Source organism: Eptesicus fuscus, chromosome 21 (genome assembly GCF_027574615.1).
Source record: "Eptesicus fuscus isolate TK198812 chromosome 21, DD_ASM_mEF_20220401, whole genome shotgun sequence".
Lineage (NCBI taxonomy): Eukaryota > Metazoa > Chordata > Mammalia > Chiroptera > Vespertilionidae > Eptesicus > Eptesicus fuscus.
Genome location: NC_072493.1, coordinates 6280488 through 6301098, shown reverse-complemented (window position 1 = coordinate 6301098; position 20611 = coordinate 6280488). Strand labels below are relative to the sequence as shown.

The following is a 20611-nucleotide window of genomic DNA, read 5'->3' as shown; positions in this document are numbered from 1 at the left end:
CATTTTCCAGATGGAGCTGCAGAGCGTGATGACAGCGGTCCTCCAGGAGGAAGAGGAAGGGCCATCGAGGGAGGCCCACCTGGAGCCACAGGAAGCACCGGCCTGTGACAGCGCACCCAGAACTGAGAGCGAAAGCCGCCTCTGCAGGAGATGCAATAGGGTGCATGTGCACGACTCCGATCCACAACCCAGGTGCCCGTGTCCCCCCTTAGTCACCTCAGACCCCACCTGGCAGACAGACTCGTCTGGCCGATGTTGTTTCCCAATTTCTGACTCGAGGACGGAGTCATGGACGCCGGGTTCGAGTCAGGCCCTTCAGTCTTGCCTCCCGGGTGCGGCTGGAGATCCCTGGGCTCCTGTGAAGGCAGCGTCCCCCACCAGGCTGCTGGGCTGACATGACATTCAGTGAGCTGTGGCCTTGGGGGACCCGTCATCTAGGGAATGTCAGAGGGCCCGGCCGGCGTGGCTCAGAGGTTGAGGGTCTACCCATGACCCAGGTCATGGTTCCATTCCTGTCAGGGCACAGGCCCGGGTTGTGGGATTGATCCCCAGTGTGGGGCGTGCAGGAGGCAGGTGGTTATGAGTTTCTCTCATCATTGATGTTTCTCTCTTCCTCCCTCCCTCTTCCTCTCTGACATCAATGTAAAGTATCCTATCTAATAAAAGAGTAATATGCCAATTGACCATCACTCCAACACACAAGATGGCTGCCCCCATGTGGACACAAGATGGAGGGCAGTTGGGAGGGACCAGACCTGCAAGGGAGGGGAGTTGGGAGGGGTCATGCCTGCAAGGGAGGGCAGTTGTGGGCAATCAATCCTGCAGGGGAGGGCAGTTAGAGGTGACCAGGCCTACAGGGGAGGAAAGTTAGGGGCAAACAGGCTGGCAGGGGAGCAGTTAGCCATCAATCAGGCTGGCAGGGGAGTGGTTGGGTGATCAGGCTGGTAAGCAGAAATGGTTAGGGGAAATCAGGAAGGCAGGAAGGCGAGCAGTTGGGAGCCAGCAGTCCTGGATTGTGAGAGGGATCCCAGATTGGAGAGGGTGCAGGCTGGGCTGAGGGACACCTCCCCCCACCCCCAACCCCCGTGCACGAATTTTGTGCACTGGGCCTCTAGTATAAATATAAAACATATAAAAGAAAGGTTCCAGGCACCGGCACACAGGACCTCAGCTCTCCTGGGCCTGTGAGAAGTTCCGAAACCCTGCCTATGGGTGGGGCAGATCCGGGATTTGATCTGAGAACTCCCTGTTTTCACCGGAACCAGGAGGACAGTTGCACATTGGAGACGGGTCCGGATTGCCCGTGGTTCAAAAACCCTCATCGACCTACAGACATGGAGCAAGAGGCTGCCCTGTGTCCTCCCGGGCACCTCAGCAGCTGTCAGCATGCTCAGCCCCTCGGAGGGGGAGGAAGATGGAGGTGCCCTGTGGAGGGGGAGGGAGAGGGAGGTGCCCTGTGGAGTGGGAGGGAGGGGGAGGGATGTGCCCTGCGGAGTGGGAGGGGAGGGAAGTGACCCTCGGAGGGGAAGGAGGAGGGAGGTGCCCGCTTGGCTTGGCTGCAGCTCAAGCTGGAAATAGCTCTGCTTTGATTTTACTTCCCAGCCCTGCCAGGCGGGGGCGCTCCATCCCCAGGACCCTGGGCAGAGCTGGCTCCACCCAGCCACGTCCCACCTGCCAGCTGGGCAAACAGCCTCCTGACCCCAGAGACTTGCTGTCACCTTGCTCCCAAGGTCAGGTCCTGCTCCGTAGGGGCCACGCCTCCTCGGGTCCCTGGGATTGTTTGAACCTTTTCTCCTCTGGCTGCTGCGTCTTCCTGCCGCGGCCCGGCCCACAAATGGGGGTGGGTTGTCTTTTACAGCGGCAGCTTTTTTTTTGGTCTTTTCTATTCTTTTTTTTTTTTTTTAATAAATCTTTATTGTTCAGATTACAATTGTTTCTCCTTTTTTTCCCCCATATCTCCCCACCACGCGGTTCCCACTTCCCCTCTGCCCTTACCTCTCCCCCCACCCCCGCTGTCCTTATCCATAGGTGTGTGATTTTTGTCCAGTCTCTTCCCATACCCCCCACACAGACACCCCTTTCCCCCTGAGAATTATCAATCCTCTCCCATTCTATGCTTCTGATTCTATTATGTTCACCAGTTTATTCTGTTCCTCAGATTTTTAATTCTCTTGACTTTTAGATTCACTTGTTGATAGATATGTATTTGTTGTTCATAATTCTTATCTTTCTTCTTCTTTTTCCTCTTTTTAAAGAATACCTTTCAGCATTTCATATAATACTGGTTTGGTGGTGATGAACTCCTTTAGCTTTTTCTTATCTGTGAAGCTCTTTATCTGCCCTTCCATTCTGAATGATAGCTTTGCTGGGTAGCGTAGTCTTGGTTGTAGGCTCCTGCTATTCATCACTTTGAATATTTCTTGCCATTCCCATCTGGCCTGCATAGTTTCTGTTGAGAAATCAGCTGATAATCGTATGGGTGCTCCCTTGTAGGTAACTAACTGCTTTTCTCTTGCTGCTTGTAAGATTCTCTCTTTATCTTTTGCCCTTGGCATTTTAATTATGATGTGTGTTGGTGTGGTCCTCTTTGGATTCCTCTTGCTTGGGGTTCTGTGCACTTCCTGGACTTGTAAGTCTATTTCTTCATCAGGTGGGGGAAGTTTTCAGTCATTATTTCTTCAAATAGGTTTTCAGTGTCTTGCTCTCTCTCTTCTTCTGGCACCCCCATAATTCTGATGTTGGTACGCTTGAAGTTGTCCCAGAGGCTTCTTACACTATCTTCAACTTTCTGAATTCTCTTCTCTTCTTGCTTCTCTGGAGGAGTGTCCTTGGCCTCTTTGTATTCCAAATCTTTGAGTTGATTCTTGCGATCCTCTAGTCTGCTTTTGGGTCTCTGTATAATATTTTTTATCTCAGTCAGTGTATGTTTAATTTCTAGTTGGTCCTTTTTCATATCCTCAAGGGTCTCATTGAATTTATCGGCCTTTTCCATGAAATTCTTGAAAAACCTTATAACCGTGGTTTTGAACTGTACGTCCATTCGTTTGTTCTCCTCCATTTCTTTGGTTTGTGATCTGTTTCCTTGCTTCCTCATTTTCGCTGCTTCCTGAGGTGGTAGGGTAGCTTTGTGTACTAGGTGTCCTTTTGGTTCAACGGGTCAGCCTCCCAGTTACCTGAGGTGGACACTCTTGGTGTACCCTTGTGTACTGTGTGTCCCCCAGCAGGAGCTACAGCAAGGACTAGTTTTCTCCTCCTTTGCTTGGGCGGTTTTGGAGCAGTCTGACTGGAGCTGCAGTTTTTTTGGTTGAGCTGTCACAGAACAGGCCATTTATATGCAAAAGCCACTGTGTGGAGCCTGGGCGGGTTTGTAGAATGTGTGGGGCAGGGTCTCAGGGCGGGGCGGGGTCTCAGGGCGTCATTAGGCTGGGGCGTGGCCAACGGCGATGGCTGCCGTCAGCCATCTCTGCCTTTCCGAGTTTCCAAGTCCCCGCTTCCCGTGTTCCAGCGCAGTAAACAATGATTGCTGGGTGCACCTCTGCAAAAAAGCCACTCTCACTTTCTGACCCAATGGCCGAGAGTCCAGCTTCTCCCCATAGGCGTCTGGATCCCCCACGTGTCCCCAGAAACTGGATTTCAGAGTGATCGGGAGCTTGTCTCCCTGTGGGTTGAAGAAAAGCCACGCGCCCAGTCGCCCGCCGCCAGCCCAATTCGCGCACCTCCGTACCTCACTCAGCTTTTCAGCGTTTGTGCTCCTTTCTCTCCTTAGTTGTAATTCTTCCACTCAGCCAGCTTTCCCGTGGTTCTGGGTGGTAGACATTTTGTCTTTTAGTTGTATTTTTGAAATTGTTGTGCGAGGCAGCAGATTAGTTGTTTAACTTTGCCGCCATCTTGGTTCCTCTCTCTGGTCTTTTCTTTTTAATGTTTTTTATGATTTCAGAGAGGAAGGGAAAGGGAGAGAGAGAGAGAGAAACATCAGTGATGAGAGAGAATCATGGATCAGCTGCCTCCTTCACACACTACACTGGGGATGGAGCCCGAAACCTGGGCCTGTGCCCTCACCAGGAATCAAACCCTGACCTCCTGGGTCATAGGTCAATGCTCAACCGCTAAGCCACGCTGGCGGGCCTGTTAGGTTATTGACTACCGGCCGCCAGCTTTCTCGAGGGCTTCTCACATGACGGTGCTGTCCTCTCACCCATGACGGAGCTGGGGTCCTCCCAGATCATGGTCCGCCCGGGACACTGGGAAGAGCAAGTTTGAGGCGGGAAGACTGACGCGTGGGAACCCTCCTTCCCGTAGGCTCACCAGAACCGCTAAGTCCCTGACCGAGGAGGATGCTATGGAGCTGCTGAGCGAAGTCTGGATTTGGAAGGAGAAGAACATGGACTGGAAGCACATCGGAGAGGCCACCGCAATCACCAGCACCATGATGGTTATTGGAGGCAGGGTCGCCGGCCCGTGGGGACTGGCTATTGGTGAGTGCAGTGCCCGCCAGTGGGGAACAAAGGCCTCGGGTCCACAGGGGCCTCTCAGGAGCCGGCGACCCGCGGGAGGGGCTGGGAGCTGAGTCTGAGACACGGCCTTTGTGGACAGACGTGTCTGGGGAACACACGTGTTGTGTCTCAGAAGCGCAGGCGCCCCTCCTGTGGGGCCGTGCATGCGGACTGGAGGGCGCCCTGCCCGAGGGGTGAGCCCTGTGCCCCTGGGTAGGCCTGTTCCTGTCTTATTGCAGGGACAGGGGGAGCTGGGATCCAGGTCTCTGGCTGCTCACATTAGCTGTTCAGAGAGCGCCACCCCCCCACCCACCCTCACCCCGGTCCCCAGTCCCCAGTCTGTGCTGGAGAAGCTGCCCACGGTCTCCCACAATGCACCTGCCCCTGGTCACATCCCTCCTCCCATATGGGGACCAGTTTGTGGCAATGAGGGAGGTTTGGCCGCTTCCCAGGGTCCCTTGGAGGTCGGGTGCGCTGCTCCCTCTAGTCTGGGAGCAGGAGGACTCCCGGGTGACCCCAACCACAGGCTGTGACCCCAATCACAGGCTGGGACCCCAACCACAGGCTGGGACCTGGACCACGGGCTGGGACTCGGACCACAGTTTGAATCAATGGCTGTGGCACGAGCCCTGGGCTGCCACCTAAATCCTCTGAGGAGCTGCCAGTGAGCTCCGAGTCCATCACTGTGAACAGCCTGACTAACTGAACCTCCTGTCCCACAGGGGGCGCCGTCGGGGGACTCCTAGGGGCCTGGAGGTGGTGGAGGTATAAGTCTGTCCCTAAGAGGCTAAAGAAGCTGACATCCAATGAGAAAAAGAATCTACACCGCCAGGTCATGGCCATCGTCAGGGCCCTGGAGTGGACGGACTTCGAGGAACTGACTGAGCAGGTCGTGAATGACAAGGCCGTGCAGGAGAAGCTGCTGAAGCTGACCATGAGCTTCGTCACCCACAAGATGGGAAACGCCTAACCGGTGTGGCTCAGTGGCTAGAGCGTCAGCCTGCGCACTCAAGCGTCCAGGGTTCAATTCCGGTCAAGGGCGTGTACCTTGGTTGCAGGCACATCCCCAGCAACCCAGCGGCGGGGGGGGGGGGGGGGGGTGCAGGAGGCACCTGATCAATGTTTCTAACTCTTCTATCCATCTCCCTTCATCTCTGTAAAAAAAAAAATCAATAAAATAGAATTTTTAAAAAAAAAGAAGAAGCTGGGGACCAAAATGAGGTACGGCGACTAGGCTCGGGCGGGGTGGGGGCCCTTGTGCTGGGTCCTGTTCTGGAAAGGGAGAGGGTTAAAGAGAATAAACGGGGTAGAGACACTTCCTGTGCTGAGTGATCCCTGCAGACAGTCTGCAGCCCTGAGCCCGCCAGCCCAGGTCACCAGAGGTCACGTGGTCTGGGAGGGAGCAGGATGGACCCTGAGCTCAGCCCACCCGCGAGCAGCCCCATCGCGGACACGTGTCCCCTCCTGCTCGGCGCCGACTCCTTTCTGGGCCTGAAGGGAGAGCTTGGTGACGCCTCACAGCCTTGGTCAGGGGTGGCGGCCCGGCCCCCTGGGACCTTCCAGAAAGTGCAGGCAGAGCGGCTGTGGGCGCGGCCCGTGGGCAGCTGCCCAGCAGAGGCGCTTCTGCGTCCCCGCTCCAGACACAGAGGGTGGAGGGGTCAGCCGCTCGGCTGTGAAGGTGACTCTGTCCGGGCCCCCCTGGCAGGACTGGGACCCCTCCAGGCCCTGCTGGAGTCATGCGGCCCCTGAGAGCAACCCCATCCCCGCCGTTCTCTTCCCGAGGGGCCTCATGGCGGGAGTGGGGGGCACCAAGGGCACCCGGCCTCACCCCTCTGGGTCCGCTGGGGGAGCCGCTGCGGCAGGAGGAGCTGTGCTCCTGGTGACCTGGTGGACCAGGACGACCCCTGAGAAGCGACCGCCCTAAAGTCCCACACTGTCCTGCCTCCAGAACCGCAGGCCCGTCTGCGACCCCACATGGTTCTGAACAGTCTTTGCCCTCTGATTCCTGAAAAGATCGCTAACCCGGGAGGCGTGCACCCCCACCGCCAGGAACAAAGGGAAGGCCCGGGGCTGGGGACTTTAAATGTGGAAGGAAGCTGGGGATTCCCTGCCTGAGGCCGCCTTTCCAGGCTGCTCCGCTTCCCCGTGCCTCCAGGGGGCGCTGCACCATCTCCCTGGTAGTCTGTGTGTGTGTGTGTGTGTGTGTGTGTGTGTGTGTGTGTGTGTGTGTGTGTTTGTATCCAGTTTGCATCCTGCTGTTTGGGCCACTTTGAACCCTTCACAGATGAACCCTGGGCTGTCCCTCGGAATTCTGCCCGCGTGTGTGGCGGCTGTAACAGTCCTTGGCACTAAGTGGCCCCGTCCGGTGCGGCTGTCTGTGGAGGTCCTTAGAATCATACACGCTGCGTGGGCTTTTTTGCGTTAATATTCTGCTTGTATTTTGGCTCATAATAGATGGTCTTTAGGGAGATCCCTCCAAGTGAAGATGTTGGGTTCAGAAGTGGCAGTATTTTTCAATATGTATCTTTTTATTGATTTCAGAGAGGAAGGGAGAGGGGGAGAGTAAAAACATAATGATAGAATCATGGATCTGCTGCCTCCTGAACACCCCACACAGAATCGAACCCTGACCTCCTGGTTCATTCGTCAACAAACCTCAACCATGGAGCCACGCGGGCCGGCCGGCCATTTTGGCATTTTAAGAATGCTGGTCATATAAAAGCTGGATGCAGGGCACTGCAGTGGCAGCTGGAAGGCAGGTTACCGGGAGATAGAACTGCGGGCAGACGAGGCCCCACTCCCCCTGCCGCCTGGGAGCCCGGGCAGGCAGGGTCTGGAAAGCCTCCTGCTGGAGGGGAGCCCCTGGCAGGGACCCGCACAGGCTCCAGGGACTGAAACTGCCCCTGCTTTTGGCCCAGAGTGTCTGGCTCTGCCCGCCCACCCCGTCCTCCCTGGGTCCTGCCTTTCTGTAGTCAGCGCTGGAACATTCTGGAGCTGGCTCCTCGAGGTGGGGGTCGGGGTGGAGGTGTGGGGAGCCAGCAGGAGGTGGATTCTAGGAGGGACTCAGAACAGGGCCCTGGCCCCTGCCCAGCCCCAGCCGCCTGCAGACCTGGCTCCCGCCCCAGTGAACGCTGCCCCGGACCAGGGACCAGGCAGGGGAGGCACCGGGGAGGGGATCAAACCTGGAGGCCATGGCTGGGACTGCGCACCCCTTGCCCAGCACCCCTTGCCCAGCACCCCTTGCCCAGCACCCCTTGCCCAGCACCATGCAGGGTGAAGGGAGCGGCTGCCTGGCCTCATTGCTAAGAGGGCACCCCATCCCCATCTGGCTTCAGGAAGTTGCCCCTCACCCTGTGACCTGTCTGCCCAGAGCCCTCTGTCCAGGCAAAACCAGCTCCGACCAGTTTGTGTGGCCAGCGAGGCCCAGGCTTGTAGGCAAACCAGTCCTTGTTGGACGCACCTCCTCTGCCCCCTCCCGCCCCCCTCCCCCGCCACAGCCCTGGTCGGGTCCCTCTGCCCCATGAGGAAGGCCTCACAGGCCCAGGGAACCTCGCTCTCCACTCCCCCAAGTGGTGGTGCCTGGGAACAGCAGGCTGAGCCTCACACCTGGAGCCAGGCCACCTGCTGAGTCAGAGTCAGGGGGACATTTGAGACCCGGCTGTTCCAGGCGGTGGACCGGGCGTGTGCCGCACGCAGACCTCGCTGGTGCTCGGACAGCCCTGCTGGGACCGTTGCTAACTCTCCAGGCCCGAAGGCACCCCGTCTAGCTGGCAGTGAGCCGGCCCTGCCACAGCGCCAGGCGGTGGGCAAAAATGGCAGAAGCACCGCTGGAGGCAGCCTGAAAGGGCCCATGGCTCTGGGGCCAGGCGTGGGCCAGGCGGGCATCCGGCTCCTGCCCCAACTCACACTCGCTGCACCTGGGCCTCCCCATGAACACTCCCGCCTCCGGGCAGCCCGGGCCCAGCTGGACGCGCGGCTCCTGGCTGCCTCACGCTGTCCCCACTCAGCACGTTACTGATGCAGGTGCTGGGGCCCCTGGCGGGCGGGTGTGTGCGTGGGAACCACCCCGATGCGGTGGGAACACTCTCCCGCGTCCCCGACCTGGGTCACGGTGGACAGCTGCCCGAGCACGGGGTCAGCCTCTGGTGTACAAGCCGGGATGACACCTGGGCTTTCAACCACGTCCGCGGTGACTTCCTGTTTATGAGGAGTCGTCTGGTTCGGCTTCTGTACCAGAAGTCAGTCCCACAGCGAACACGGCTTCCGGGCCACAGGGAGGGAGGAGGGCCAGCCTGGGGGGCACCGCCGCTCGGGGAGCCACATGCCCAGCCCAACAGAGCCCAGCTGATGGGCAGGCGGGCACCAGCACGGGGGTGGGCAGGCCTGATTCCTGGAGCCCCACGGTCCCTGGGGGAGTCCTGGTCGCAGGTCACGTGCCGTGGATCACGGCCTCAGAGAAGCAGGACCCGCTCTGTCCCAGGAGGCGCCCGGGCCTGTCCCTCGGGCAGCACAGCTCTCGGCTGAGCAATGGCCTTCGGCCCCAGGAGGGTGAGTGTGGGGTTTGCTGTCTGGAAAGAGAACAACCCGAAGTGGACAGAGACCCCCATGTCCGGAGGAGGGGTGCTGGGGGTGCCACTGCCACCGACGCCCACCAGCCAGGGCGAGGTCCTGGGGAGCCGGGCAGCTTCGGGGTCTCCCGCCCTCGGGAGCAGGAGGCTGTGCAGGCGGATGCAGGGTGACTGGGGCTGCCCCACAGCCCGAGGCCGCCCTCAGCTGTGGAAGGAGGACCAGGAGACCCCGGAGTCGTAGAACCTGACGCGGCTGGGCCAGTCGCCCTCCCCGCCGCCCTCCTTGTCCTGGTCCGAGTCCTCGTCCTCGTCCCCACTGGACACCCCGCAGCCGGCCCCAGCCCCTGAAGGGGTCCCCGCGGCCTGGCCCCCCGCCTCCTGCCCCTCGCCCTCCCCCTGGCGCCCCTGGGCGGCCAGCTGGCGGTAGCAGAGGCTGCAGACACGCTGGGGCTTGGGCGCCAGGCGGGGCAGCAGGACGCGCGCGCGGGAGCAGTCCCCGCAGACCACGAAGCCGCACTGGCGGCAGTGGTGGCGCCGCGTGAGCGCCGAGAAGCGGGTGTGCGTGCAGCGCATGCAGATGTCCGTGGCCTTGTCGGGCACCCAGGGCGCCGCGTGCTCCGTGCTGGGCGCGCGGCCCGTGGCCCGCAGCTGCCGCCGCACGCACTCCTCGATGTGGCGGATCCACTCCTGGCGCTCCGTGGCCGAGGCGGCCGACACCACGAAGGACTTGCGGGCCGTGCGGATCAGCCAGCGGTTGCGGGCCTGCAGCGTCTCGGGCAGCGGCTCCAGCGTCACCTCCTCCAGCGGGATGACGCGCTGGGCGCGGTAGCGGCGCCCGCTGAGCACGATGCTGCCGTAGACCAGGATGTCGCTGAAGAGGAAGAAGGCGCGCGGCTGGGCCCTCTTGCGGCACTCCTTGGTCAGCACGCCCTCGCCCAGCAGCACGCGGCCCGGCAGCGCCAGCGGCTGCCCCGACGCCCCGAAGCAGCTCTCCACCTGGGCGATGCGCCGGCGGTTCACCTCCGTGTTGGCCAGGTGCTCCACCATCCTCGCGGCTGTGGGGGGCGCACAGGGCGTCAGGGGGCGGCACCCGGGAGGGACCACACTGCCCACCCACCTCCACCCACTCCGAGCCCCGAGGCCCAGCCTTAGACAAGGAGTCACCGGGCGGCGAGCGGTCCCAGGCGAGGGGCGTGGGGAGCCAGGGATGGGGAGGCAGCACTCAGACGGAGAGCATCATGGGAAGTGAAATAAGCCCATCAGAGAACAAGGATCACGTGACTCACTCCTATGTGGCATCTAAGGAACAAAATAAACGGATGGCCTGATGCATGGCTCCGTGGCTGAGCATCGACCTATGAACCAGGAGGTCAGGGTTTGATTCCAGGTCAGGGCACTGGCCCAGGATGTGGGCTCGATCCCTAGTGTGGGGTGTGCAGAAGGCAGCCGATCCATGGTTCTCTCTCATCATTGATGTTTCTATCTCTCTCTCTTTCTCTCTCCCTTCCTCTCTGACATCAATACAAATATATTTTAAAGAAATAAACTGATGAACAAAATAGATCCAGAGACATAGAAGCACAGAACAGACTGTTGAACCTCAGAGGAAGGTGGAGGAGGATAAATAGGAGGAAGGAGATCAACCAAAGACCTTGTATGCATCTATGCATAACCCATGGACACAGGCTATAGGGTCGGGAGGGCCTGGGTGGGGAGCAGGGGGCGGGCTAGAGGGGGTCAATGGGGAAAAAGGGGGGACATATGTAATACTTACTTTTTAAAAAAAATATGTTTTTATTGATTTTTTACAGAGAAAGGGAGAGGTATAGAGAGTTAGAAACATCGATCAGCTGCCTCCTGCACACCCCCCACTAGGGATGTGCCCGCCACCAAGGTTCATGCCCTTGACCGGAACCGAACCTGGGACCCTTCAGTCCGCAGCCCGATGCTCTATCCACTGAGCCAAACCAGTTAGGGCAATACTTTCAACAAAAAGATTTTAAAAAGAAAAAAAAAAAGAAAGACCAGGACAGCACACTGTCCCTGGGGGCGGCGGGGACCCCGGGAGCCTTGGCAGACGGGGTGGGACACAGCTCCACGCCGTCCACCGCCTGCCTCCCTCACTCAGATCTCAGCTCCATGCGAGCAGGAGCCTTTTCCTGTTCATGGCTGTAGCCCCGGCACTTGGGACAGGGCTGAGCACACAGTAGGTGCTTTGTAAGTGGCTCGTGGTGACCTTTCCAACACTCCCGAGGGACAGAGGGAGCAGGGCAGAGGGCGGCCGCCACCACAGCCCACGTGCCAGGCACACTCCTGGTCAGGCGCCTGGCAGGCCGGGATGGGAGCCCAGGCTGCAGCCAAGGACCGAGACCTATGACCCCAGCGCTGAGGGGGATGGGCCCGGCCCAAGAAGAGGGAGGGGGGAGGGGCCCTGGGGGCCCTGTGGTCGGTGAGCTCTGGGGCTGCTTGCAGGTCCCCTGACCACAGGCCAGTGGGCGTGGCCTGGAGGAAGTGAGCACAGGCCTGGCCAGGTCCCAGCGGCTCCCCAGCATCCGCCCACCTCCCCATGACAGGAGCCTCCCACCCTGTGTGACAGGACCTGGAGGTTTTTCTTGGTAAAAACAGAAGCCCCGCCTCCTCCTGCCTCCCTACCCCCACCTCCACCCCCAGCTGATGGGGAGGCCTCTTCTGTTTTCTGTTCTCACCAGAAAATGACCTTTTTGCCTTCCTCCCTCCCTTTTCTCCCCTCTCCCTCCCTCCCTCTCTCTCTCTCTTCCTCCCTACCTTCTGCCCTCCCTCCCTCCCTCCACTGAGGAAGTACAGTGCTGAGTCCTGGGAGAGGGGTGTGGGCACCTGGGAGAGGGATGTGGGCACCTGGGAGAGGGGTGTGGGCACCTGGGAGAGGGGTGTGGGCACCTGGGAGGGGGGTGTGGGCACCTGGGAGAGGGATGTGGGCACCTGGGAGAGGGGTGTGGGCACCTGGGAGAGGGGTGTGGGCACCTGGGAGAGGGATGTGGGCACCTAGGAGAGGGGTGTGGGCACCTGGGAGAGGGGTGTGGGCACCTGGGAGGGAGGTGTGGGCACCTGAGAGAGGGATGTGGGCACCTGTGAGGGGTATGAGCACCTGGGAGAGGGGTGTGGGCACCTGGGAGAGGGATGTGGGCACCTGGGAGAGGGGTGTGGGCACCTGGGAGAGGGGTGTGGGCACCTGGGAGAGAGGTGTGGGCACCTGTGAGGGGTATGAGCACTGGGAGAGGGGTGTGGGCACCTGGGAGAGGGGTGTGGGCACCTGGGAGAGGGGTGTGGGCACCTGGGAGGGGGGTGTGGGCACCTGGGAGAGGGATGTGGGCACCTGGGAGAGGGGTGTGGGCACCTGGGAGAGGGGTGTGGGCACCTAGGAGAGGGGTGTGGGCACCTGTGAGGGGTATGAGCACTGGGAGAGGGGTGTGGGCACCTGGGAGAGGGGTGTGGGCACCTTCACAGCAGGGAGTGGGGACCAGCCCTCAGAGGCAGACCTCCTGGTGGGAGGTGTTTGCTAGAAGGAGGACCGAGCAGGTCATTTCTGATGGGAGTGCTGGCCGCCAGGAGGAAGGCGGACATGGGGCAGGGCTGGGGGTGCCATCAGGATCGGGGACAGTCCCCTGGCACCCCCTGCACCCTGTGAGGGAGCCAGCCCTGCACACGCCGGAGGGGAGTGTGTTCTGGGCCCAGGGAGCAGCCCAGGGACCTGACCCTCGGGGGCCGCGAAGGGAGGAGGGTCACAGGCCCACAGCCAGAGGAGGAGTTGCGGCCCCTGAGAGCACCCCCAGCCACCCCCCCCCAGTCCCTTCCGAGGGGCCTTATGGCGGGAGTGGGGGGCACCAGCCCAGCTGTCCGGCCTCACCCCTCTGGGTCCGCTGGGGGAGCCGCTGCGGCAGGAGGAGCTGTGCTCCTGGTGACCTGGTGGACCAGGACGACCCCTGAGAAGCGACCGCCCTAAAGTCCCACACTGTCCTGCCTCCAGAACCGCAGGCCCGTCTGCGACCTCACGCGGTTCTGAACAGTCTTTGCCCTCTGATTCCTGAAAAGATCGCTAACCCGGGAGGCGTGCACCCCACCGCCAGGGACAAAGGGAAGGCCCGGGGCTGGGGACTTTAAATGTGGAAGGAAGCTGGGGATTCCCTGCCTGAGGCCGCCTTTCCAGGCTGCTCTGCCTCCCCGTGCCACCAGGGGGCGCTGCTCCACCTCCCTGGGAGTCTCTCTGTGTGTGTATGTGTCTGTGTGTCTGTGGGAATCCCTTGTCACGTCCCGCGTGTTTCAGAGATCCCGTTCAGGTCCAGTTTCTGGAGAAGGCCGCAATCAAAATGAAGAGAAGCTAGAAAAGAATCAATTTGGGAAAATGGGGGCCAGGCGGGAGCCCACCTCTAGTGGGCAGACTGCTCACTGGTCTGGTCTTTGCCATCCCTTTTATTGGGGTTCTGAGATACATCCACATCCTTTAGGCAGGAAATTACAACAAAAGACAATCAGCAAAAATTTACATGATTAACAGGTGAGAGATTCTTTAACTACCAATGTCTCAACTAAACAATGAGTGACTAGCTCTGACCATTCAGAGGGATTAAGGTTGACCAAAGCATTCCTTAAGGTTGTCCAAAGCATTCCGGATTTCCTTTTCATATTTAACTACAAAGTGTCAATGTTCGGTTTCCGGCATGTGTCTGTGTGTGTGTGTGTGTGTGTGTGTGTGTGTGTGTGTGTGTATTGGGGGGGTGCCCTCCTGCCCATGATGTCAGAGCCCCCACTCCATGTGCACAGAAACCTGGAGGGTGGATGGAACCTGGGGCTTCAGGAAGGACGGAGCCTTTGGTCTCAGACATTGCTCTCCAGCTGCCTGGGCCCAGGGTGGCCGCCTGCCTTGATCAGTCTGTGCTGCTCGGGGGGCTGGGCAGGGCGGCCCATCTGGATGGTTCTCCTCAGACAAGGTGACCGGGTTATTCATGTGGGGTCGTCCTCTGCCAGGCCCAGGGGCACAGGGGTCAGAGGTCCCACACCACTGAAGCTCCCCCTCTCCTTGGCCGGCCTGCCTTTCTGGGAAACAGTGTGAGGAGGAGACAGCCCCGCCCCTGCCCCTCGAGAGGGGGCTGGGGGCTGGAGGCCCCACACCTGACCCCGGGGGCTGGAGGCCCCACACTGTGCTGAGCCATTGCCCATGAGGAGCCGGGTCCTGGGAGGCTGGCAGTGGGCTTTGGGCCCCAGAGCCCCCTCGGGGCTGAAGGTCCTTACCCGGCTCCCCTCAGGTGTGCTCAGCCCTGGGCTTATTTCCTTATAAAAATCTTCACTTTGTTATTTTTGAAGAGGCCACCCCAGGCAGGTCCACAATCAGGTACAAGCATAAGAGGACTTCCTCCTCGGCTGCCCTCTGCCCGGGCCCTCTTGTCAATCAATATCAAGTGCATCCACTCCGTTAACCCTGGTCTTTGAAAAGGATTCATTTCCCTTTATCAACTAGAGGCCCAGTGCACAAATTCATGCATGGGTGGGGTCCTGCCGGCCTGGCCTCAGTCTGGGAGGAACAGGGCCAGGCCTGTTGGGAGCAGGAGATGGTGGGAGATTGGCTGGCTGGACCACCAAATGTGGCTCAATCTGTCGTGGGCCAGCTCGGGGGAGGGGCTTAGTGTAATTGGCCAGCAACCCCGTCCCGGATTGGTGTGGGGGAGCCGATCAGGGGTGGTACTGGATGGGGGAGGGGCTATGGGCTGATCAGGGTGGTGGGGCTGATATCGGGCATGGGGCCGGCTGTGGGGAGGGACTGCAGGAGGTTGGCCAGCCTGCCCCACCCTCAAATGGGATGAGGGGGGCCTATCAGGGTCCAGCGGCCTGGGGGTGGGACCATGGGTGGTTGGCCAGCCAGCCCCTGATTGAAGTGGGGGGGCCGATCAGGGTTGGAGCTGACTGTGGGGTGGGGCAGCAGGCCAATCAAGGTGGTGTGTGCCAACTGGGGGTGGGGCCGGCCAGGGGGAGGGGCTGCAAGAGGTTGGCCAGCCAGCCCCACCCCCTATTAGGGTGGGGGAGCCATCAGGGGCAGGACTGGCCTGGGGGAGGGATGCGGGAGGTTGGCTGGCCAGCTGCACCCCCTTATAGGGCCGGTTCCGCTGGCACCAGTGGGCGTCATAGCAACCGGTCATTGTGTTCATTACATCATTCTGGTCACTGGCTGTTTACATATATAGACTAGGGGCCCGGTGCATGCACACTAAAAGGGAAGTAATTAGAGGAAATATATTAACATTCTGGCACTGGGGCAGGTGGCACGGCTTCAGGTCCCCCAGCCCGGCCCGGTGCCACGCAGCCTCAGGTCCCTGCTGATCGGTCATTACAGCATCACAGCATGACAACCATTTGCATATTAGCCTTTTACTATTATGATGCTGATTGCCGAAGACTTGGAAAAACACAGACAAGTATATGAAATAAAAAGTGCTATGAATTCCAGCACTCAGACAACCACCATAAATCGTGGTATATTTTGTGTGCATCATGTAATGCCATGTGTTTTGTGTGTGTGTGTGTGTGTGTGTGTATTTCTATCGCGTTTGCATCCTTGCTGTTTGGGCCACTTTGAACCCTTTCACGGATGAACCCTGGGCTGTACCTTGGAATTCTGCCCACGTGTGGCGGCTGTAACATCCTTGGTCGGTGAGCTCTGGGGGCTGCTTACAGGTCCCCCTGACCAGAGGCCAGTGGGCGTGGCCTGGAGGAAGTGAGCACAGGCCTGGCCAGGTCCCAACGGCTCCCCAGCATGTGCCCACCTCCTCATGACAGGAGCCTCACACCCTGTGACAGGACCTGGAGGCTTTTCTTGGTAAAAACAGCAGCCCCGCCTCCTCCTGCCTCCCCACCCCCACCTCACCCCAACCCCCACCCCCACCCCCCGCTGATGGGGAGGCCTCTTCTGTTTTCTGTTCTTACCAGAAAATGACCTCCCTCCCTCCCTCCCTCCCTCCACTGAGGGAGGACAGCGCTGAGCCCTGGGAGAGGGGTGTGGGCACCTGGGAGAGGGGTGTGGGCACCTGGGAGAGGGGTGTGGGCACCTGGGAGAGGGGTGTGGGCACCGGGGAGAGGGGTGTGGGCCCTTTCGAAGCAGGGAGGGGACCAGCCCTCAGAGGCAGACCTCCTGGTGGGAGGCGTTTGCTAGAAGGAGGACCGAGCAGGACATTTCTGATGGGAGTGCTGGCCGCCAGGAGGAAGGCGGACGTGGGGCCGGGCTGGGGTGCCATCAGGATCGGGGACAGTCACCTGGCACCCCCTGCACCCTGTGAGGGAGCCAGCCCTGCACAGGCCGGAGGGGAGTGTGTTCTGGGCCCAGGGAGCAGCCCAGGGACCTGACCCTCGGAGGCCGCGGAGGGAGGAGGGTGAGGTCAGGTCAGAGGGGCCGGCAAGGCCCTGTCTTTGCAGCCCACAGCCAGGAGGAGTTGGGTGTTCTCCCAGGGCAGTGGGGTCAGGGGGCGGTGGGGGATTGGGGGGAGCGGGGGCGGGGGGCGGGGAGAGTGAACCAGCGATCTTTCTGTTAAACAAAAGAACTCAGGGCCATGTTAGTTTCATTTTTGATTTGAGCTTCAGACTCTCTGGGTCACTTTCTCCACCCCCACCTAAGTCTCCACCTTACCCTCCCCTAACTCCAAATTAGCCAATTGTGCAATAATGGGAACCCCAGCTCTGAGCCCTGACCAATCACCGCAGAGTGCAGAGTGAGTGCAGGGAGACCTCCTCAGGAAATAAAACCCGAGACCACTTCCCCTTCCAAGTGCTCCGGCCCAGGATCCCAGCTGGGAGCACCCTCCCAGGCTCCGGCTGCCTTGCAGGTCCAGTTCCCAGTGTGTCTCCTTCTGCCACATCGTTGGGAGCATTGCTAACAGGTGGGTGGGTGGGTGGGTGGGTGAGGGGGCTCCTACCGTCCAAGTGCTCCCCCCACAAAACCCTTCCACCCCCACCCCCATCCCACAATTGGGACGCCTCTCATCCTCCCAGGCCCCTGGCTTCCCAGAAGCCCTTCCCCCCCCCCCCCCCCAAAGGAACAGGAAAGAGGAAACTAAACCACAGCTCAGGGCACAGCACAGAGGACGCCATCCAGTGTTCCCTCAGTCAGGCCTTCCTCACTGCGCCCTGAGGCCCTCCTTCCTCGGAGTCCCTGCCCGGGCCCCAGCGGAGGGACCGGGAGCCCAGCCCTGAACTGCCCGGGCGGCTGCAGGCTGCTCCTCTCTATTTATTCATTTATTTTTAAATGGATTCCCACTGACTCAGGAGGAAGGGCGAGGGGGAGAGAGAGACACCAGTGATGAGAGGGAATCACTGACCGGCTGCCTCCTGCACACCCCACACTGGGGATGAGCCTGCAACAGGGCATGTGCCCTGACAGGGATTCGAACCCTGACCTCATGGTTCATGGATTGATGCTCAACCACTGAGCCACGCCGGCTGTGCCATGACATCTCAGTTTTCACAATGATGTGAAGTTGTCTCATGCGCTCTCTTAAGAGGTTGTGGGGGTGCAGAGTAGGGGGGGGGGTGGCCTGTGTCTGGGGACACCCAGCCTTGGGTCTGGGTGAGTTTCTCCCGAAAAATCCATGTGAGGTAGGGGCTGGCTCGCTCAGCCTCTGGGGAGCAGGGTGGGGGTGAGGGTGGGGGTGCTGGCCTCAGGGGGCCCCATCTGAGTTCTGGCTCCGGCTGGCTCTGTGAACACAGCCTCGCCCTCAGGGGCATTGTGGGGCTGGGGAATGGGGTGCAGTGTGGGGGTGTGGGGGTCGGCCTCCTGGCCCTCTGGGTGCCTGCCGCTCACCTGGGGCTTTACTGACGCTGTTCCTCTCACAGCCTGCGAAGTGAGCCAGAGCAGTTATTTCTATTTCTTCTCATTGTTTGGTTAATCCTCACCTGAGGACATTTTCCCGTTGATTTTAGAGGGAGTGGCAGGGAGTGGGGGAGACAAAGAGAGAAACATCGATGTGAGAGAGACACATGGGTTGGTTGCCTCTGTCTGCACCATGACCAGGGCCAAGGATCCAGCCTGCAACCGAGGTACATGTTCTTGACCAGAATTGAACCCGGGACCCTTCAGTCCACAGGTCGAGGCTCTATCCACTGAGCCACACTGGACAGGACAACCAGAACCATTCAGACCCTCCGCACGGCCTCCTGGGGTCTCCAGGACAGTCCCAGGGGAACCAGCTCTATCACGGCCCTTTCCCAATGAGGAAACCGAGGCACGGGAAACGGAATGACTCCCCCCCGGGCCGGCCTCAGGGCTGTGCGCACCGCTGTGCGCTGGGGACCCCACGCGGGAGGCCCCGCTGCCTCGGGGAGGGTGCGGTACCCGTGTCACCGTGTTCCGTGGCCTCAGACCTGATGGGCCGAAGGTGTGTGTGATTCTCACCGCTCTCCTTCCAGCTCTCCTTCCCCAGAACCCACCTAGACACCTCTTCCCCTCCTGGTCCCCCTCCCGCTTCTCCAGGGAAGGAGTGAGCTGCCGTGAATTCATGGGCCGCCAGGGGGCGCTGCCCGCAGAGAAACAGAACCTCCTTCAGGCCCAAGCCTGGGCTGCCCTCTCCTCCCCACCCCCGGAGCTGGGCTCTCCCTAACCTGGGCTGGGGCGCAGCCTCAGTCACCCCAACTCAAGCTAAAGCTCCCCGTTAGGGGTGCATGGGGTTTGCCCCTGCGGCCAGGGGAGCCCTGGCTAACACTTCCGGCCTCCCTGTAGGGCGACAGGGGGGGGGGGGAGGAGAGGACTGGGAACGAAAGTATAAGTGATGACAGGACAGGTTCGGGGATGGAAACACATCTGGAGCGCTGGGCAGCATCCGCCCGCAGGTCTTTTTTCCGTGTTCTTTATTTTATATTTATATTTATTTTTGTAAATCCTCACTCAGGTTTATTTTCTTTTCCATTCATTTTTAGAGAGAGTAGAAGGGTGGGGCGGAGACAGAGTGAAATGAGAGACACACATCATCTGGTTGCCTCCCACGCACACATCTCAACTTATTGGGGCCAGGGATCGATTCTGAAACTGAGGTATGTGCCCTTGAAGGAAATCAAATCCCCGACCCTTCAGTCTGAGCGCTAATGCTCTACACACTGACACGCACGCGCGCACACACACACACACACACACACACACACAAACACACAAACACGCGCGCGCGCCTGCGCACGCACACACTGGATTCTATCAGAGCGGGGGCAGCAGGGAACCTCCAGAGCTGACAGATGTACTGATGGCCTTGATGGTGCTGATGGTTCCATGGGTGTGTACTTGCCCCAGATTTATCGAGTTTTAGATATTGAATATGAACAGCTTTCTGGGTGCTGATCACAGCTCGATAAAGCGGTTGACACTGTGCACAGCTGTGCAGCCGGGCGTCACTGACGATGGGGATGCACTCCGGGAAACGCGTCGTCGGGCAGTTCTGTGGTTGTGCACACGCCCCGGAGTGCACCGTCGCTCCCGGCCACACGCCTGCACACGTGTCAGTGTGCTGACCACCGCAGGCAACCGCAGCACGGTGGGAAGTGTTTGTGGGTCCACACCCACCAGCACACAGAACAGGTCAAGTAAAACTACGATGTAAAGGTTAAAAGGGCAGGGCCAGGGTGCAAGTTATGCTGTCACATTGTTGCTGACATCACTGGGTGGTTAGTTATGTTGTGACATTGTTGCTGACATCACTGGGTGGTTAGTTAGTTGTTACATTGTTGCTGACATCACTGGGCAGTTAGTTATGTTGTGACATTGTTGCTGACATCACTGGGTGGTTAGTTAGTTGTTACATTGTTGCTGACATCACTGTGTAGTTAGTTATTACATTGTTGCTGACATCACTGGGTGGTTAGTTAGTTGTTACATTATTGCTGGCATCACTGGGTGGTTAGTTAGTTGTTACATTGTTGCTGACATCACTGGGTGGTTAGTTATGTTGTTACATTGTTGCTGACATCACTGGGTGGTTAGTTAGTTGTTACATTATTGCTGGCATCACTGGGTGGTTAGTTAGTTGTTACATTGTTGCTGACATCACTGGGTGGTTAGTTAGTTGTTACATTGTTGCTGACATCACTGGGTGGTTAGTTAGTTGTTACATTGTTGCTGACATCACTGGGCCGTTAGTTAGTTGTTACATTGTTGCTGACGTGTACTGTGTAGTTGGGCCTAAACCAGCTCGAACTAAACAGATGCAGACATCGTTTTCCTGTCATGATTCCCTAATCGAACAATGGAACCGCTATTCACTCAGCACGTAGGTGGTATTTGGTATTACAAGCTATCTCTAACTTGGGGACTTGGGGATCTGCGGGGCCCTGTTACCCCACATTCCTGAGGCCCTTTGCCCCTCCAGGCTCCCCGCCATAATCTTGGTCCTGGAGCTTTAGGAGTGATCTGCCCTTGGCCTTTGACGCCCCCTCTCCACCCACCCCCCGCCCCAGGCCCAGAGGCCCTGCTATTAGACTCTGGCCTGTCAGTCACCAAACACTAACTTAGCCCCTTCCTCCCAGGCCCTGTGCTCTGGCTCGTGAGCTGGG

The 20611-nt window shown here is 59.4% G+C and overlaps 2 protein-coding genes across 2 annotated transcripts; one reads left to right on the top strand and one right to left on the bottom strand.

The window, feature by feature from the left end:
• The first annotated feature begins 4339 nt into the window (after positions 1 to 4339).
• Positions 4340 to 5463, top strand: LOC129147762 (protein C19orf12-like). Its single transcript, XM_054711082.1, has 2 exons — positions 4340 to 4475; positions 5216 to 5463. The coding sequence occupies exons 1-2, from the start codon at positions 4340 to 4342 to the stop codon at positions 5461 to 5463; spliced, it is 384 nt and encodes a 127-aa protein (XP_054567057.1).
• A 2604-nt stretch (positions 5464 to 8067) lies between these two features.
• Positions 8068 to 10112, bottom strand: LOC129147673 (pleckstrin homology domain-containing family F member 1-like). The gene has a single exon (XM_054710703.1). It carries the CDS (start codon positions 10106 to 10108, stop codon positions 9263 to 9265), a length of 846 nt encoding a protein of 281 aa, XP_054566678.1. The 5' UTR covers positions 10109 to 10112; the 3' UTR covers positions 8068 to 9262.
• Between the last annotated feature and the right edge of the window lie 10499 nt (positions 10113 to 20611).